Raw genomic sequence first — 14,885 nt, 5'->3', positions numbered from 1 at the left:
TCATTTATACAGTTTATATTATATACTAATTTATATTGGTATGTTTAGTAACTCCCTATCGCCATCTCTGTTTGAAACACAAAACTGCAGGTTACTTTTCATAGTAATTTTCTTAACGTGTCCAATAACTTGACATTAAGCGCAAACTCACACCTGACAGCTCAACTTATCAAAGGTATGTACTTGCTCGATACCTGATTTTTCTGTATTTTCAAACAAATCAATAACTTACGGACTGCAGCTTTAAAATATGTTTGACATTTGTAACCAATAAACGTCGTCAGTTGCGCTCTAGTCTACAGTCACATGACACTAACTCCTTCAAACGTCAACCTTACAGGAAAACAGCTCTATTTCCTGTACCTTTGCGTGGTACTTTGCTTCTTCTTCCTGGGCGGTGCTTGAGGGAGAGGGCGTGGCTGACTGACTTCCTGATGACGATGGGGAACCGTGGGTATAGGAGGCTTGACCAATCTGAGAGCTGAGTTGTGAGAGGGCGCTCATGGGATGGGGCAGTATCCGGGCGGATGTGTTTATCATGGGGCTGTGGTGTGCGCGGGGGTAATAACCGCCAGACTGCCCCGTAAACGCCGGCATCTAAGGGTGAGAGAAGAAGACCAAATTTTACTAGGCGTGATTTTGAAAATAAATGACCAATTGAGCCCAGTTTAGTTTGTATGTGTTATTTGTGGTGGAAAGATGCTAGTTTCTTCTTTCACCCCTTGAAGCGACAGTACAAAAACACAAATTGACAGAACAAAGTTATTGTTTTTACATTTTTTTTAAAGAGATAGTTCACCCAAAAACAAAATTTATTTATCTTCTCCTTGTTGACAATCGGTGTGTGACTCTTTCTTCAGTTCAAGACAAAAGAAGATATTTTGAGGAATGGCTTTGTCGTCATACAATGAAAGTCAATAGAGTTCGATGTTGTTTGGTTATAAACATTCTTCAAAATATCTTCTTTTGTGTTCTGCAGAAGAAAGAAACTCATACAGGTTTGACATGATGATTTTTTAGTGAACTATCCCTTTAAGAAACTAGCTCTTTATCAATTAATGCTTTTTTATAATTAAATCCCATGAACCCCTTTTACTATGTGTCTCTGTTCTGATTCTGAACCATTGTACATTTCAATCAATCTTCAAGTAAAACACATCTTCTAACTATAAAGCGTCCACCGATTGAAAAGCGTCATTGAAGTAGCACCCCGGGGTCATGACAGCGTCCTCGATGCTCTCATAACTGACTTACATGACGAACAGATTAGTGTGAGATCTTGATAAGCATCCAGTTACAGTAAGTCATCAACCACACGTCTTTCTGCATGAATATCAAAGCGTCTTCAAAAAGCCACAAAGCCATCGGTATTCGACCCGGTACAATCCAGAATCAACCGCAGTCGAGAACAGTAGATCAACCACATGACACCTTCACACAGGTGAAGAAATGATGTACACAAATATATAATAATATAACCAAGTAATCAAATATGAAATCTCTCTTCCTTTGCCTCTAGAAATCAATACGAAAAATTACAAATAAAAACTTAGTCTACTCAGACATTTAAATAAAATAAAAATAAATAACGCTACGTTTCAGATCAAATCAAGCACAGCTAATTTCCTAAACCTGCGTTTCACGTTTCTCTTAAAGCCCAAAATTCTCTAAACCCCCGAACTGAAGTGTCTGTAACTCTTATATTTCAATATTTCACCGTGTTTCGTTTTCACTGCCGCTGTTCAAAAAGCATCTCATCAGGAGACGCGAGCGGATGTCGACGGATCTATTCATTTACACATAAATAGGAATACTTAGGCAAGCACAAATCAAACCGAAAGAAATAGAGAGCGGAAAAAAGCTGATGAACTAGCGTTTATTAGCAGCGTGCATCATTCACCGGCGGAATTAAACATTACATTCAACATTCAAACATTCAAATGATTCATGAAGTCGGAACGGTCCGGCGGTAAACATTAGCATAGCGCTCATGATGTTAGCGAGAGCGTGTAATCGGGCTAATTAACCTCTGAAGACAGGCTAACAGATAAGGTTTAAAAACGTTGACGGTGGAACATTAACGTATAGGAAGTACTGTACAGTACAGGTCTTTTGTTTGTGAATCGCAACACCCCCCCCCCCCAAAAGCAGCCGAAACCCAACCTGCCTCCCACCTCGAATCAAATTTCAGCGACGCCATTAGTTCAATGTTCAAATGCGGCAGAACGGCTTTAATGTTGGAGAGCGCGCGACAGAGAATCCATTAATTTTCCATTTTCCGTGGAGTTGCTCTTTAAGGGCTTTCACAAACCAAGAAGCATTGAAAAACCAATTAATCAAACATGAATGGCCTATCATAGCGACGGCAACCCCATTTCCATAGCAACCACTGCCGGCCGAGAGCATCACCCTGTTCTTAAATCTCAGAGAACTGAATTTCTTCTCGACGACACAGAAAAGACAAGAGACGTGTGCCTGAAAAGCATACGTCTGGAGAAGATTTTCACGATCAGACTTGTTGTTGGGACAAACCCGATCGCCATAGTCACATGTGAAAACTACCAATCTATCACAGTCTAGTCTCTCTCTCTCTCTCCCTCTCTTTCTCTGAATTATTTATGATATTTGTTTCCAAACCGGCATCGCAGTGCCCTCATCATGCTTTAAATTCTGAATATCATTTCAATAGCGTTGACTTGAATTATTGCTTCATTTCTTGCTAGACGGACTAGCAAGTTTACAGCGAGAGAAAAGAGCGTAGAGTAGCAGTCAACAATGTGAATACATGCACACAAAAACCAAGAGAAAACACAAGAATACTGAGACAAAGCAAACATTCTCACTGTTATCTGACAGTATAGTTTTGTAAGACTGTACGGCGCCTCTCTTTTACTCTCACACAATAATGGCGTTCTTCTCATATTTCACATTAAATAAGCAATTTCTGAGCGAACAAATCGGTAAACGAACCAGCGTTTGGTGAGAGCGTGCCCGGTCCTGTTATTGCAAACCACATTTGCTTTCAATTTATTTGGAGTCACGCTTATAATCAAAATAATAAAGACGAGCACCTTCGGCATACGGCCTCACTCCTTACTGTCAATTTAGACGAAGCGGTCGGCGTGAATCGTTAAACAAACAATATATCGTCTACGCCCTGCTTACTGCACATTTAGATGACATATCGAATATTTGTTTTTAATGCCGTCTGTTTGCAGAAACCTCCATGCTGGAGAGCAGAGAGAGAGAGAGAGAGAGAGAGAGAGAGAAAGAGAGAGAGAGAGAGAGAGAGAGAGAGAGAGAGAGAGAGAGAGAGAAATCGATCAATGAGAAATACAGAGAGCTGAGATTGAAGAAAGCTGAACAGAAAGAGAGAGAGAGACAGAGAGAGAGACAGGGAGAGAGAGAGAGAGGGAGGGAGGGAGAGAGAGAGAGAGAGAGAGGGAGGGAGAGAGAGAGAGAGAGGGAGAGAGAGAGAGAGAGAGAGAGAGAGAGAGAGAGAGAGAGGGAGAGAGAGAGACAGAGAGAGAGAGAGAGACGGACAGAGGAGAGAGAGAGAGAGAGAGAGAGAGAGGGAGGGAGAGAGAGAGAGGGAGAGAGAGAGAGAGAGAGAGAGAGAGAGAGAGAGAGACGGACAGAGAGAGAGAGAGGGAGAGGGAGAGAGAGAGAGAGAGAGAGAGAGAGAGAGAGAGAGAGAGAGAGAGAGAGAGAGAGAGAGAGAGAGAGAGAGAAGAGAGAGAGAGAGAGAGACAGACAGAGATAGAGAGAGAGAGAGAGAGAGAGAGAGAGACAGACAGAGATAGAGAGAGAGAGAGAGAGAGAGAGAGAGAGAGGCTATATAAAGCAGACTGGATGGCTGTATAAACATCATAAAGAGTCTCACAAAGGTTAGTGGTTGCCATAGGTACTGTATGCTAATTGCTAAATGATATAATACTTGATGGGGGGGTGTCTGGGGTGGGCGGTAGGATGGTGTATATACTGTGAAACTGTAAAGATGTGTCAGCCGGTACAGATTCTAATATACCGTTTGTATCACAGTAAATATTACAACGCTTTAGTTTCCAAGCCTTTATGTTCATTAAGATTATTTACCTATAAATGATAAAATAATATGAATGCATCTGTAAAACATGTGTCTGTTCATATATCCCAGTTTGATTTATTACCTTCATATTGGCCATTATTCACTTTCTAAACCACAGCTGACTGCTCATTAATATTCTATAGACCGTCAACCGTTATGTCAATACTCAGATACATATACTGTATATATATATAGCTTTAAAGGGACAGTTCACCCAAAAAGAAAATTCCTTTATCCTTTATTGATCCTCATTTCATTTCTTTCTTCTGCAAAACACAAAAGAAGATATTATGAAGAATGTTGATAGCCGGAAAACACGGAACCCCATCGACTTCAATTGTGTCAACATAAAACCCCCCCAGACATTTCTCAAAATATCTTCTTTGGAGTTCCACTGAAGAGAAAGTAAGAAAGGTTTACAACCACATGAGGGAGAATAAACAATGAGAGAATTTATATTTTTCCCTGTAAGGGCTCATCAAGCATTTTATTTTGCCACAATGTCCCGCTCCGGCTCTCCCGACATACACCCGCTGTATCACAACATGCATTGACTTTGCATTGCCTGGATTTATTTAAAAGGGTCCCTCCGTCACTAATATAAGCATTAAAACTTGATTTCTTTGTACAAAGTAAAAGTCCACACTAAACATCCTCCTCGAATCCCCTGTAGTCCAAACCGGTCTATAACTATTAGCCAGAATAATGTTTCTAATGTTCGCAATTGAAATTCACAACGTATGCATGGCGCCGGCTTTCATAGCATGCCATTCAATGCAGTAATAGATAAATCCAATGTATAATTTCCTTCTGGAGTGAATTGTGTTTCTGTCACGGCATAATGTGACTTTCGGGTGATTGAAATAGTTCTGAGGAAAAATCTGACATTTAAAAAGTTCTGCGATACGATCCAAAACCTATAACAGCATTTTACATGAATTATCATGTATTATCAGTACAGTAAACCCTGTGGAGATGTGAAATTGCTGTCGAAACGTATACTTGAATTATGTCAAACCGTCACACAGGTGGACGTGACAATTATTTGGGCTATAATACTGCATTTCAGATAAAGCATAAAAGTCGCCTTAGATCTCTTTAGCATCTCAATGATTTCTTTTAGAGATTAAGTGGAGCTCTAATGGAAACTCTTTATTACGGGTAGTATTAATATTTCACCCTGTGTCATTTATTTACACGATAAACAGAGCTGATAGCGTGCGATGTGAAATCCTGACGCCAGGCATCATGGGTAGACTCTCTCTCGAGCTCCGATCATAGACGTCTTGTTGGGAGTGATGGCTCACTCTGCGCAGGTTCACAGTTGCTATTGTAAAATCACAGAGCGGTTAATTGAAACAAATGACTATAATAATAGAACATTATCCCGGCAGGCTCGCGGCAACGGCAGCTTTAATTAGCCGAGCGCTGGAGAGACTGATCTCTCGCTGTAAACACGACGGGCCGAGGGTGGGGGAGTCTCATCGCGGCTTGCCCTCGCTGCGACTCCTTGTTCTCCTTGAGGGCAGAACATGAAAACCCGGCGCTGACGTTCACCTCCCTCTTCCTTCGGCACTTCATCTCCGCCGCTCTGAATGGCGGCGTGCCCACGGGGGTCATTTATAACGCCGCTCCGAGTGCTAATAAGGGGGCCAATTTATAAATCAAGCGCTGCTTAAATCTGTAAGCAAACGGAAGCCGGCATCCCAGAAGACGCGTGCGAGGTTCGTCTCAGAGACCGAGCACGTGTGTGAATGAAAGACGGTGTTTGAACCAACACCTCGACGCATCGTATCACAGCGTCACGGTTTCATTCACACACTCGGACTCACGCGCAGATAACTGCTGATGCAAACGCTTCATTAAAAAAAAACTGTTCTAAGAGACTAAAGAGAGACTTTTGTTTGAGACAGTAGGAAAAGTCCTATAGGGATAGTTCACCCAAAAATGTCATTTATTGGCCCTCGTGTCATTCCAAACCTGTGTGACTTTCTTTCTTCCGCAGAACATAAGAGAAGATATTTTGAAGAATGTCGATAGCCGAAAAACACTGAACCCCATCGACTTCCATTGTATGAACACAAAACCACGGATACATTTCTCAAAATATATTTTTTTTTAATATTTTTTAATATTTTTTATATTTGTTTTCCACAGAAGAAAGAGTCACGTACAGATTTACAATCGCATCATAATTCTACATATCTGTTACATTTCTCCTCAACTTCTCAAAAAACTAAAGCTCTACAATCAACATTGAGCAGATTAACTAGAAACTCATGACAAATGCAGATTTGTATTACTGTAGTGACGTATAAAACATTATCTTCTGAACATCTTCAGGCATTAAAATGGAATTTGATAAATGTGACCCTGCACAACAAAACCAGTCTTATGGGTCAATTTTCAAGTCGAGTTTTTAGGATAGGACACAATATCTGTCTGAGTTACAATCATTTAAAAAATCAAAATAATAAGAAAATCGCATTTGAAGTTTAATCAGTGGCTCTGTGGCAGGACATCCGCTCACAAAAACAACGTTTTTATAGATTTAAAAAATCGATAATTTTGACCCATATAATATATTTCTGTCTTTTACTTAAAAGACTGGTTTTGTGATCGAGTGTCATATACAACGCGGAATCTTTCAAATTAAGAACTTCTTAATCAGAAAATATCACTGAACAGCTAGTCAATTTGTGCTTTTAAATGACATCAGTATTGATTCAGATGCGGTTTTAATATGTAACTGTTAATCTCACTATATGGGGATACAGACACATCTCCAGAGGTGCTCTGAGAGGTTACAACATTGCTTCATTTGAGAAAAGCAACTGTCAAACATCCACAAAAAAAAGTCAAAATAAAAGTCTGATTAACAAATATCAACTACTATATGCCCACATGAATAAAATACAGTATATTATTTTACCTTTATTAAAGTAAATGTACTAGTAAAAAAAGTACAAAAACAAAAGAAAACTTGCGCTTGAGAGATGCTGGTTTATATTAACATAGTTGTGCATTACACCATATGCTTTATGCATTTTTTACCTTAAGGTTAAAAAACCACAATCTAGGTGTCTTACTATGGTTAATGAATTAATGCTATCGTATACTGAAGTATTTTTCATGTGGGCAAAAAATTGCAATTGTGAGGTTAAAACCCCCCGGCTCCCACACAAACTCCAATGCAGATCTTAATGGGTCTTTAGCAACATGGACGCTGGAGACCGTAGTACTAGTCCACCAGTGAAATGATTTGAGTGGATCTTTATTTCATGGCTGGGACAGTTTTATTGCGTTATATTCCATTTCAATTAACATGAATGTAAATCAGAGAGAAGCAGAGATCCGGAGCGAGCGGTCTCTAGAGAAAACAGCCAGAGACCTCCAAAAGACTCCTTCTGCAGCTTCACTTATGCCACGATCCCGTTCATACGCTCATTTCAAACACAAACCCATCACACACAGATTTTGGCAGCGCGCATTGGCCCTAACAACAAACTGACTTTCATGTATTGAATATGATTTCTCCACACAGCGAAGAGATTTTATAACGAGAGCAAGAAAAACCAAAGAGACCAGTATGTTAACAATCGTCATAGTCCCTCAAAAGGTTCGTGGAATATAACGAATAACATTACTGAGATTATTCACTGCTTCAAATGCAATATGATTTCATTCGGAACATAAACTATGAAACTATGATACCTAAAGCAACTTTAAAAACGTGTACCCTTTAAAGGCAGCAGTCTATGTAGGGATGGAAACAGAGCTTGTAATTCCAGCCTCATCTCCTTCACTCTCTTGTTTCAGCCGAGCGCCTGTGAACGTTTGACATGACAGCTCTGGAATGACTTTAGAAGAAGAGAGACGCTCGTACCAACACATGGAAGAGACAGAAACACAGAAGATTCCTTCCACAGCTAATGAGAAAGGAAGCCTGCCGTCAGACACCCACACGTGCACACACACAGAACGCTCTGCAGGGCGTCGAGGCAACAATTAGCTTCATTTAAGGATGATTAGTAAGTGTGTTAACATTTCACACATGCTCGCCACGTGTTCATGACAGAGGCTTTCAGAAAGAGAACACAAACCGCTGCTAGCTCAGATCTGTCCGGAGACTTTGAGTCGTTGCTGAGTGATTCACTTGTAAGTAAGTTGCCGGATCAGACGACGAAGGTCGGGATGGATACAAATATTAAAAGTGGCTTTCAGGAACGCCAAAATTGGAATATTTCCTCTTTAGATTTTATTGTGTTTATTGGTTTATGTAAATGATACACTATTTTTATTTGTATTATACTAGGGATGCACCGATATGTTTTGGTCGATAACTGATCATTCTTTAATATTGGAAGCTGATAACCGATATGTAGGCCGATATACAGTCTCTAAATATTAATATGAAATTCACTAATACTGAAACAAAAGTCAAAAAGTGGACAACTACTTTTATTATGAAGACATTCACCGTAGAAAACAAGGTAACCGTTTGTTCTCTTCCCCCCTGAAAATCATGTACCAAGCCTACTTTATACTAGTTAACCTTTAACCTTCAAACTTTTCTGGTGTATTTGATAAAGAAATGATAGATGTTCTTCCAGATTTTTTTTTTAATAGCCACATGTCTGACACATCTCAAGACAGAACACATTATCAGCCTTAATATATTGGCATACATTGTATTATCGGCCGATAACATTAAAAAAGACATGGCCAATAACTTATCGTGCATCCCTAAACTATGCACACGCACGCACGCAAACAAAAACACACTGTATATATATATATATGAAGAGTTTGGTTCCAAAGTGAAATAACTTTTATTTTCAAAAGACATGTTTTTTTCTTGTGCATTCCAATTAATATCAATCAAAGTGCAGTTGGTTTGTTTTGATTTAAGCCATTATAACAAAAAAAACTAAAAAACACACAAAAAATGATAATAATGAAAAACATGAGTTATCTCATTTTGGAACTAAATATATGTATACTGAGGATATACTGTATTTTAAATTTTAAAATAACATTCCAATCAAATTTTTCTTTATGTATCCATAAGAAAACTCGCAAGTGAGATCTTCTTCACAACTCAGTTATTTTAGAAATCAGTGAGATTAAATAGAAAGTTTAAGTCTCATCTGTGTCTCAGATATTTCTCCTCACAAAAAGAGAGTCAGAAATCTCACAAATGTCGGAGATGTCAACAATGAGTCAAACTGAGCTGAGATTTGTCAAGTCTGCAAACTAAAGTCAATATTATTGAAGATCTCAATATGATCTCAAACATTCCTCATCACATTTACTCAAATACAGATTATTTGACCTCGACAATCCGTTTCGTTTTATCAGCTCCAAACTCTTCATGTGCTTCTCTTTTTATTTCTCTTCAAGCATTTTAGGAAAACATCTGAGCCCAAGCTTATTTTTCAATGAAGCACAACTCAATCTCCTGAGCTACGAAAGAACAACATCTGAGCAATGACATTTTCTTATCGTTCCCGTAGAAAAAACAAAACTGATGCATAAATAAGATATAAAGGAGATCTCTTGAGCCACCTTTGAGCAATAACAAGGTACCTCGAGGTACCATGTACAGCATCCTCGCACTCCTCTCCATCGTCTGGTCCGGAGCTGGGATTGAGCCTCACTCAGATGATGCGCGTCCAGATACAGTGCACTGGAATATGGGCGCGATTTCAAGCTTTGATAAGATATAGAAGCCGGTGACAAAATGAGATACATAAAACAGGCCTTTATCAGCCGCAGTTAGTGCTGTATCAGACAGACGCCTCTCTCGCTCTCTCTCCTTCACTGCGTCTCTTTCTGTTTCTCCTCGGCTCTGATAAGAACATTGTGGATATACTATAGATATGCCGACTTCAAATCTAATCACTTTGTTTCCAAGCAACAACTAATGTCCTTTCCAACACGGCTGTTTGTTCCCAGTAAACAATAAGAAGACAACGATTAAAAAAGAACAAAACAATAACGCTGACGACGGCATAAACCTGTCGCGCAATTGCTCAACTCATATTTGGATGAAAAAAAGAGTGTTTCTTGCATAGAAACAAGGTCATTTCTTTTGAAATGTGAGTTAAAAGAGGTCATCTGTTTATGCATATTTATGCATTTATCTGTTTCATGTTCGTGTTTGTCAAGTTTTTTTATCTCCCTTCTGGAGAAAACTATAGAAAGCATGACCAAAGCTGTGATTTAATGGTTATAACTGGAATTGTGTTGGTTTGAATGGAAACTGTAATGGTCTCTTCGGGTTTTGTGTTGGTGGGATATTATCTGGTGGATAAGAAACCAACAGAAAACCATTAAAGGGATAATTCACCCAAAAATGAAAATTCTGTCATCATTTACTCACCCTCCAAACCTTTATACATTTCTCACCAAGTAAGATATTTGGAAGAATGTCAGTAACCAAACAGATCTCATCCCCCATTAACTGCCATGGTAGGGAAAATAAATACTATGGGAGCCGATGGGGGATGAGAGCTCTTTGGTTACTGACATTCTTCCAAATATCTTACTTGGTGAGAAATTTATAAAGGTTTGGAAGATTATATAGGAATTCTGTAATGGTTTTAATGGTAAATAGGAAAACGTCTTTTGGTCATTTAAGCATCACATCAGTGGAATACCATCCCACAATTCATCAGGGAGTGCACATTATTTCATTCGTTTAAGTATAATGGCTTCATCAAAAATGTGAAAATTCTTTTTGTAATATTATGATATATATTCAGTATTTATATATATCCTTCATCTATTATTAACTGGATTTGTTTTTTTGTTTTTAGTTTCTTGGCCTGATAACATCTGGCAAAGGGACTACCAATGAAAACTAGCTCTCTTTTAAATTAAAAAATAAACAATAAACAAACAGAAGAACCAGCTGATGATTCCTAATGGGGAATTTCTTCTACAGTTTTTATTATTATTTATTTTAATGCAATTCATAGCGGGGAAATGGAAAAATACTGAACTGAAATGGAAATACAGAGTATCTTCGTCCACACACATCATATTTTATATTTTATTTATATTATGCATCTGCAGTTTTGGCCGTATATGACCAGCTATCGCCTACAGAACAAGGGATGTATTAAAACTGTCATCAACCACACCGGCCGAGAGTACATAACTATAAATGCAAAAGAACCAAATTAAAAGTGTGAAAGCTCAAATCTAATGGACGTCATGAGCGAAAAGAAAAAAAACGGCCCTGATTCCCCCCATTTCTGGCTATAATGAAATCGGAAAATAACTTCTATTTCTTTAAAACATTTCTTAATATACAAGCCGGCTCTCATATCATATTGCGCAGAAGGAAATAAGGCACCTTCTCCCGAGAGATAATAAAAGAATTGAATTTTTCCTTATCGGCCCGGTCATCTATTTTTCCACGGAATGCTATTACTCGCTGCCTGCGGTTGCTAGGCAACAGGACATATTAATAGGGGCTTTTATTAGGCCGCCTTTCACAGCGCAGCACTAAAAGAAGAAGTAGGAAACATGAATGTGTTACATAAATCTTTAGCGCTCCTCCAAGCTTTTGGGCGAGTCTGTGTTTGCCTCTTGATTTATCGCACTTTCCTCTCATTTATGGGAAATAGCGCTGTGAAATAAGAAAATGGTACATTACCCTGAAGGACTATTTGAAAATAAATAATCGCAAAGGTGAAAAGAAAGCTGTTTAAAAACCAGAGGGGTTCTCTCTCTCCCGCTCTCGGCCTTTTTCCCCGGCCAGATTTCACAGGGCCTATTGAACAGCTGAATGTTTTCCCCTGTTTTTCGCCACATCCATCAATCACCGGTGTAATATTCCTCGCAGGAAATGCATTCTATTACGCTCTTTGAACTGCGATGGAGAGAAAGAAAATAAAAGATATTAATAGTTCCATAAAGCATTTCCGCTACAAATGTAATCCTTGAATTGTGCCGTGATGCAAATATCTTTCGCTTCATTTTGATGCATCGACGCGCCGCTCCGTTCGCGCTTTCGTATTTCTCAAAGAAACGGCCGCGTCAAACTCGACGGACGCCGTAAACCCGTTCTGTGGGCGTTTGTATTGAAAACTTGGGTGGAATTCAAGAAAAATACATTTGATTAAAGCTGGTCGCGGGCCTGACGTCTGCAAATAGCCTCAGAGTTTGGGCAGGCCATCATCTTCCGGCTATTTCTGCTTCACTCGTGACCGCAGTCCGGTTCATTCAGGCACTGATGAATCTACCAGAATACTACATTGGCAGGCCCAGGTGCCCACAGAGTGTACACTACCGAGTGCATGCAACAGCGTGGTGTAAAAACTGCATTCCTTTCTCATTTTATCCTTTTTTACAATTTACAACATCACAAATGATGCGCTGCATATCTATGAAATCATTATAGTCATATATTGGTCACATTTGTGGAACTTTGGGGAAAATAAATCTCAAAATGGCCAAACGTTGAATATGTGACTCTGTATTACACAGCGTGCACAAACTCAAGGACTGGTTTAATCTGTCCTCGCACAAATGTTTGTTTCAGAGAGAAATTCTTATGCTAATGACATTATTTTCTCACACGCCGATTGCCCTTGAAATTGTGACATTTCAATAATGAAACCCAAACTCGCCCAAATCATTAACAGTGTTATACTCCGACATTAGCTTTCAACTCACTTACTTGGTTCTATCTGTTTCTTTGTTTTCGAGAAGTCGTACAGTGAAGTGAAGTTGAACAGATAAAATCTCTTATATGGTGGCTATTAAATATACAGCATCTGTTGTACAGTAAAGAGCCGTGACAGCGGTACATTAATGAGTCCAGTGGATAGTGAAGATCAAGAGAAAGAGATCATGTTCCTGTAGATCTGATCCTCTCATCTGAATAAACTTCAGGACGGTTAACTAATGGCCATATGCTTTCAATGCATCTCAACATGCCAAATCACTAAATGGAGTTAAGTACTCAAACGCGACTAAAAACATAATCATTGCATGCTTTGAATGTTAGAACACGTTTGTGTAAAAACACTGTTAGGCTGTGTTCACATTTGACTTCTTTTTTTGAAGTTGCTAGCTTCTGTGTAACACTATAATCCTATGGAGTGAACTGTGTTTTAAAAAAAGTCCTGATGGCTTTTTTAAACGCCAGCATCTTTTTCTGCAGCTCAGAGCGTTTTTTGAGGTTTTGAAAAAAGTTGGAAAAAAACGCCCTCCGTCAAGCACCTTTTACAAAGCTAACCAATGACAGAGACCTGTTGTTTCCATAACAACATGGGAGGAACGTGATTGGTCGAGAAGGGTAACTTAAAAATCTAAATTAAAAAGTGCCATTGTCAACAAGTCAAGTATGATCACGGCCTAAGACATGAATTTCCAACACTGCACATGTCGACTTTGAGGACGTAATGATGTTCTACTGTTTCGAGAGGATAAAAGGTAAACACACACACATTCAAACTCATACTGAACACAAGGGAGATGTATTTTAAAGTCTTTTGAATGCATTTTAAATAACTATTTTTAACTTGACAAGGACTGAAAAAGTCTTTAGAGAACTCAGAAATAACTCCATGCCCATCCGTAGTGTGAAGTGTCTGATATCATCTTACTTCATTCTTCTTGTGGTTTTTCATTTATCATTGCTGAGCACTTAGTTAAGCCAAATCAACTCAATAGTGTTATACGACCGTAAATTGGTCTGTGGTCACCTGCACCATCTTGTGCAACTACCCCCTTGCACTGTAAACATTAATAACAGCTTTAACTTGGCAAATGACCGTGGTATAAGCGGGATAACCCACAGCTTCTTTTGCATTAAATGCACAAATAAATCCATCATCAGAAACGTCTGAGGAGGCCGGGAGTAAAAATGCAGTTATGGAGACACAAGTGTTGTTTGTGATGCGGTACACGCTCTCTAAATTCTTAACAAAGCTCTTGGATTCAGAGCAGTTCTTCTCTTTATCCTACTGCTGCGTTCAGTCAATCCACATGTTGAACTGCTTCTCTTCTCCATCTCTGCTCGATCAGTCTCTGGCTTCTCCCGTGTTTCTCTCTCCCCTCGTCTCTCTGACAGTGTGACGCTCGACAGCACTCTAATGAAAAAAGATCTCCTCAGCCTCTCCGCTCAACAAGCAAGATGAAACCTAATGGCTTTTTCTCCTCTCTTCTGGAGATGGAATACATATATGTATGCAATGACCCCTGGATCCCGGACACTCATTTCAGAAGCAAAAGATTCTGTTTACAATAAAGCCGGAAATGCGACCATAAGCCCAACACGCTATACGCACGTACACTATGCTTGTGGTCCCGTTATACTTATATTTTTATTACAAATATCCTTGTGCCGTGGGTTGAGCCAATTTCTCTTTTATCGGGCTTGATCAAAACAAACAGACACAATCTGTTAGCTATAATTTAATCAAACGCAGATGTTGGCAAAGGTCATAAAAAGTAGAGCGAACAAAAAACACATATTCTCATTTACACAGCTCATAAATGCACAGTTTTACAAAAACACTTTTTGTCGTAGGAGCAGACACGCACGGCGCTGTTTTTGCAAACCGAAGGAGCCAGTTGTGTAAAAACATCAATAAAGTAACTAATGAAAACCACTCTGACCTCTCACCGGAGCCTGTGGTCTTCACTACTGACATACAATTTAACCTCCGCAAATACTAGAGAAAATACTGCTGACCAACAGCATGTGGTAAGAAAGTTTGCCCGGAAAAAGAGAAATATTTTTTCATCCTGAACGTAAAACCCTGGGACATATAACATA

General features: G+C 39.2%; 1 protein-coding gene across 9 annotated transcripts in view; it reads right to left on the bottom strand.

The window, feature by feature from the left end:
• tox2 (TOX high mobility group box family member 2) overlaps nucleotides 1–14,885 on the bottom strand; it is a 94,044-nt gene that overhangs the window by 17,146 nt on the left and 62,013 nt on the right. For 6 of the 9 annotated variants that reach the window (XM_056751518.1, XM_056751520.1, XM_056751517.1 and 3 more), the window contains one exon: nucleotides 364–597. The exons of the other annotated variants lie outside the window; for them this stretch is intronic. In XM_056751518.1, the coding sequence (XP_056607496.1) occupies nucleotides 364–597 (234 nt within the window). The remainder of the gene's footprint in view (nucleotides 1–363; nucleotides 598–14,885) is intronic. 9 annotated transcript variants of the gene reach the window in all.

This window comes from Triplophysa dalaica, chromosome 6 (assembly GCF_015846415.1).
Source record: "Triplophysa dalaica isolate WHDGS20190420 chromosome 6, ASM1584641v1, whole genome shotgun sequence".
Classification (NCBI taxonomy): Eukaryota; Metazoa; Chordata; class Actinopteri; order Cypriniformes; family Nemacheilidae; genus Triplophysa; species Triplophysa dalaica.
This window is presented reverse-complemented; position numbering and strand designations above follow the sequence as displayed.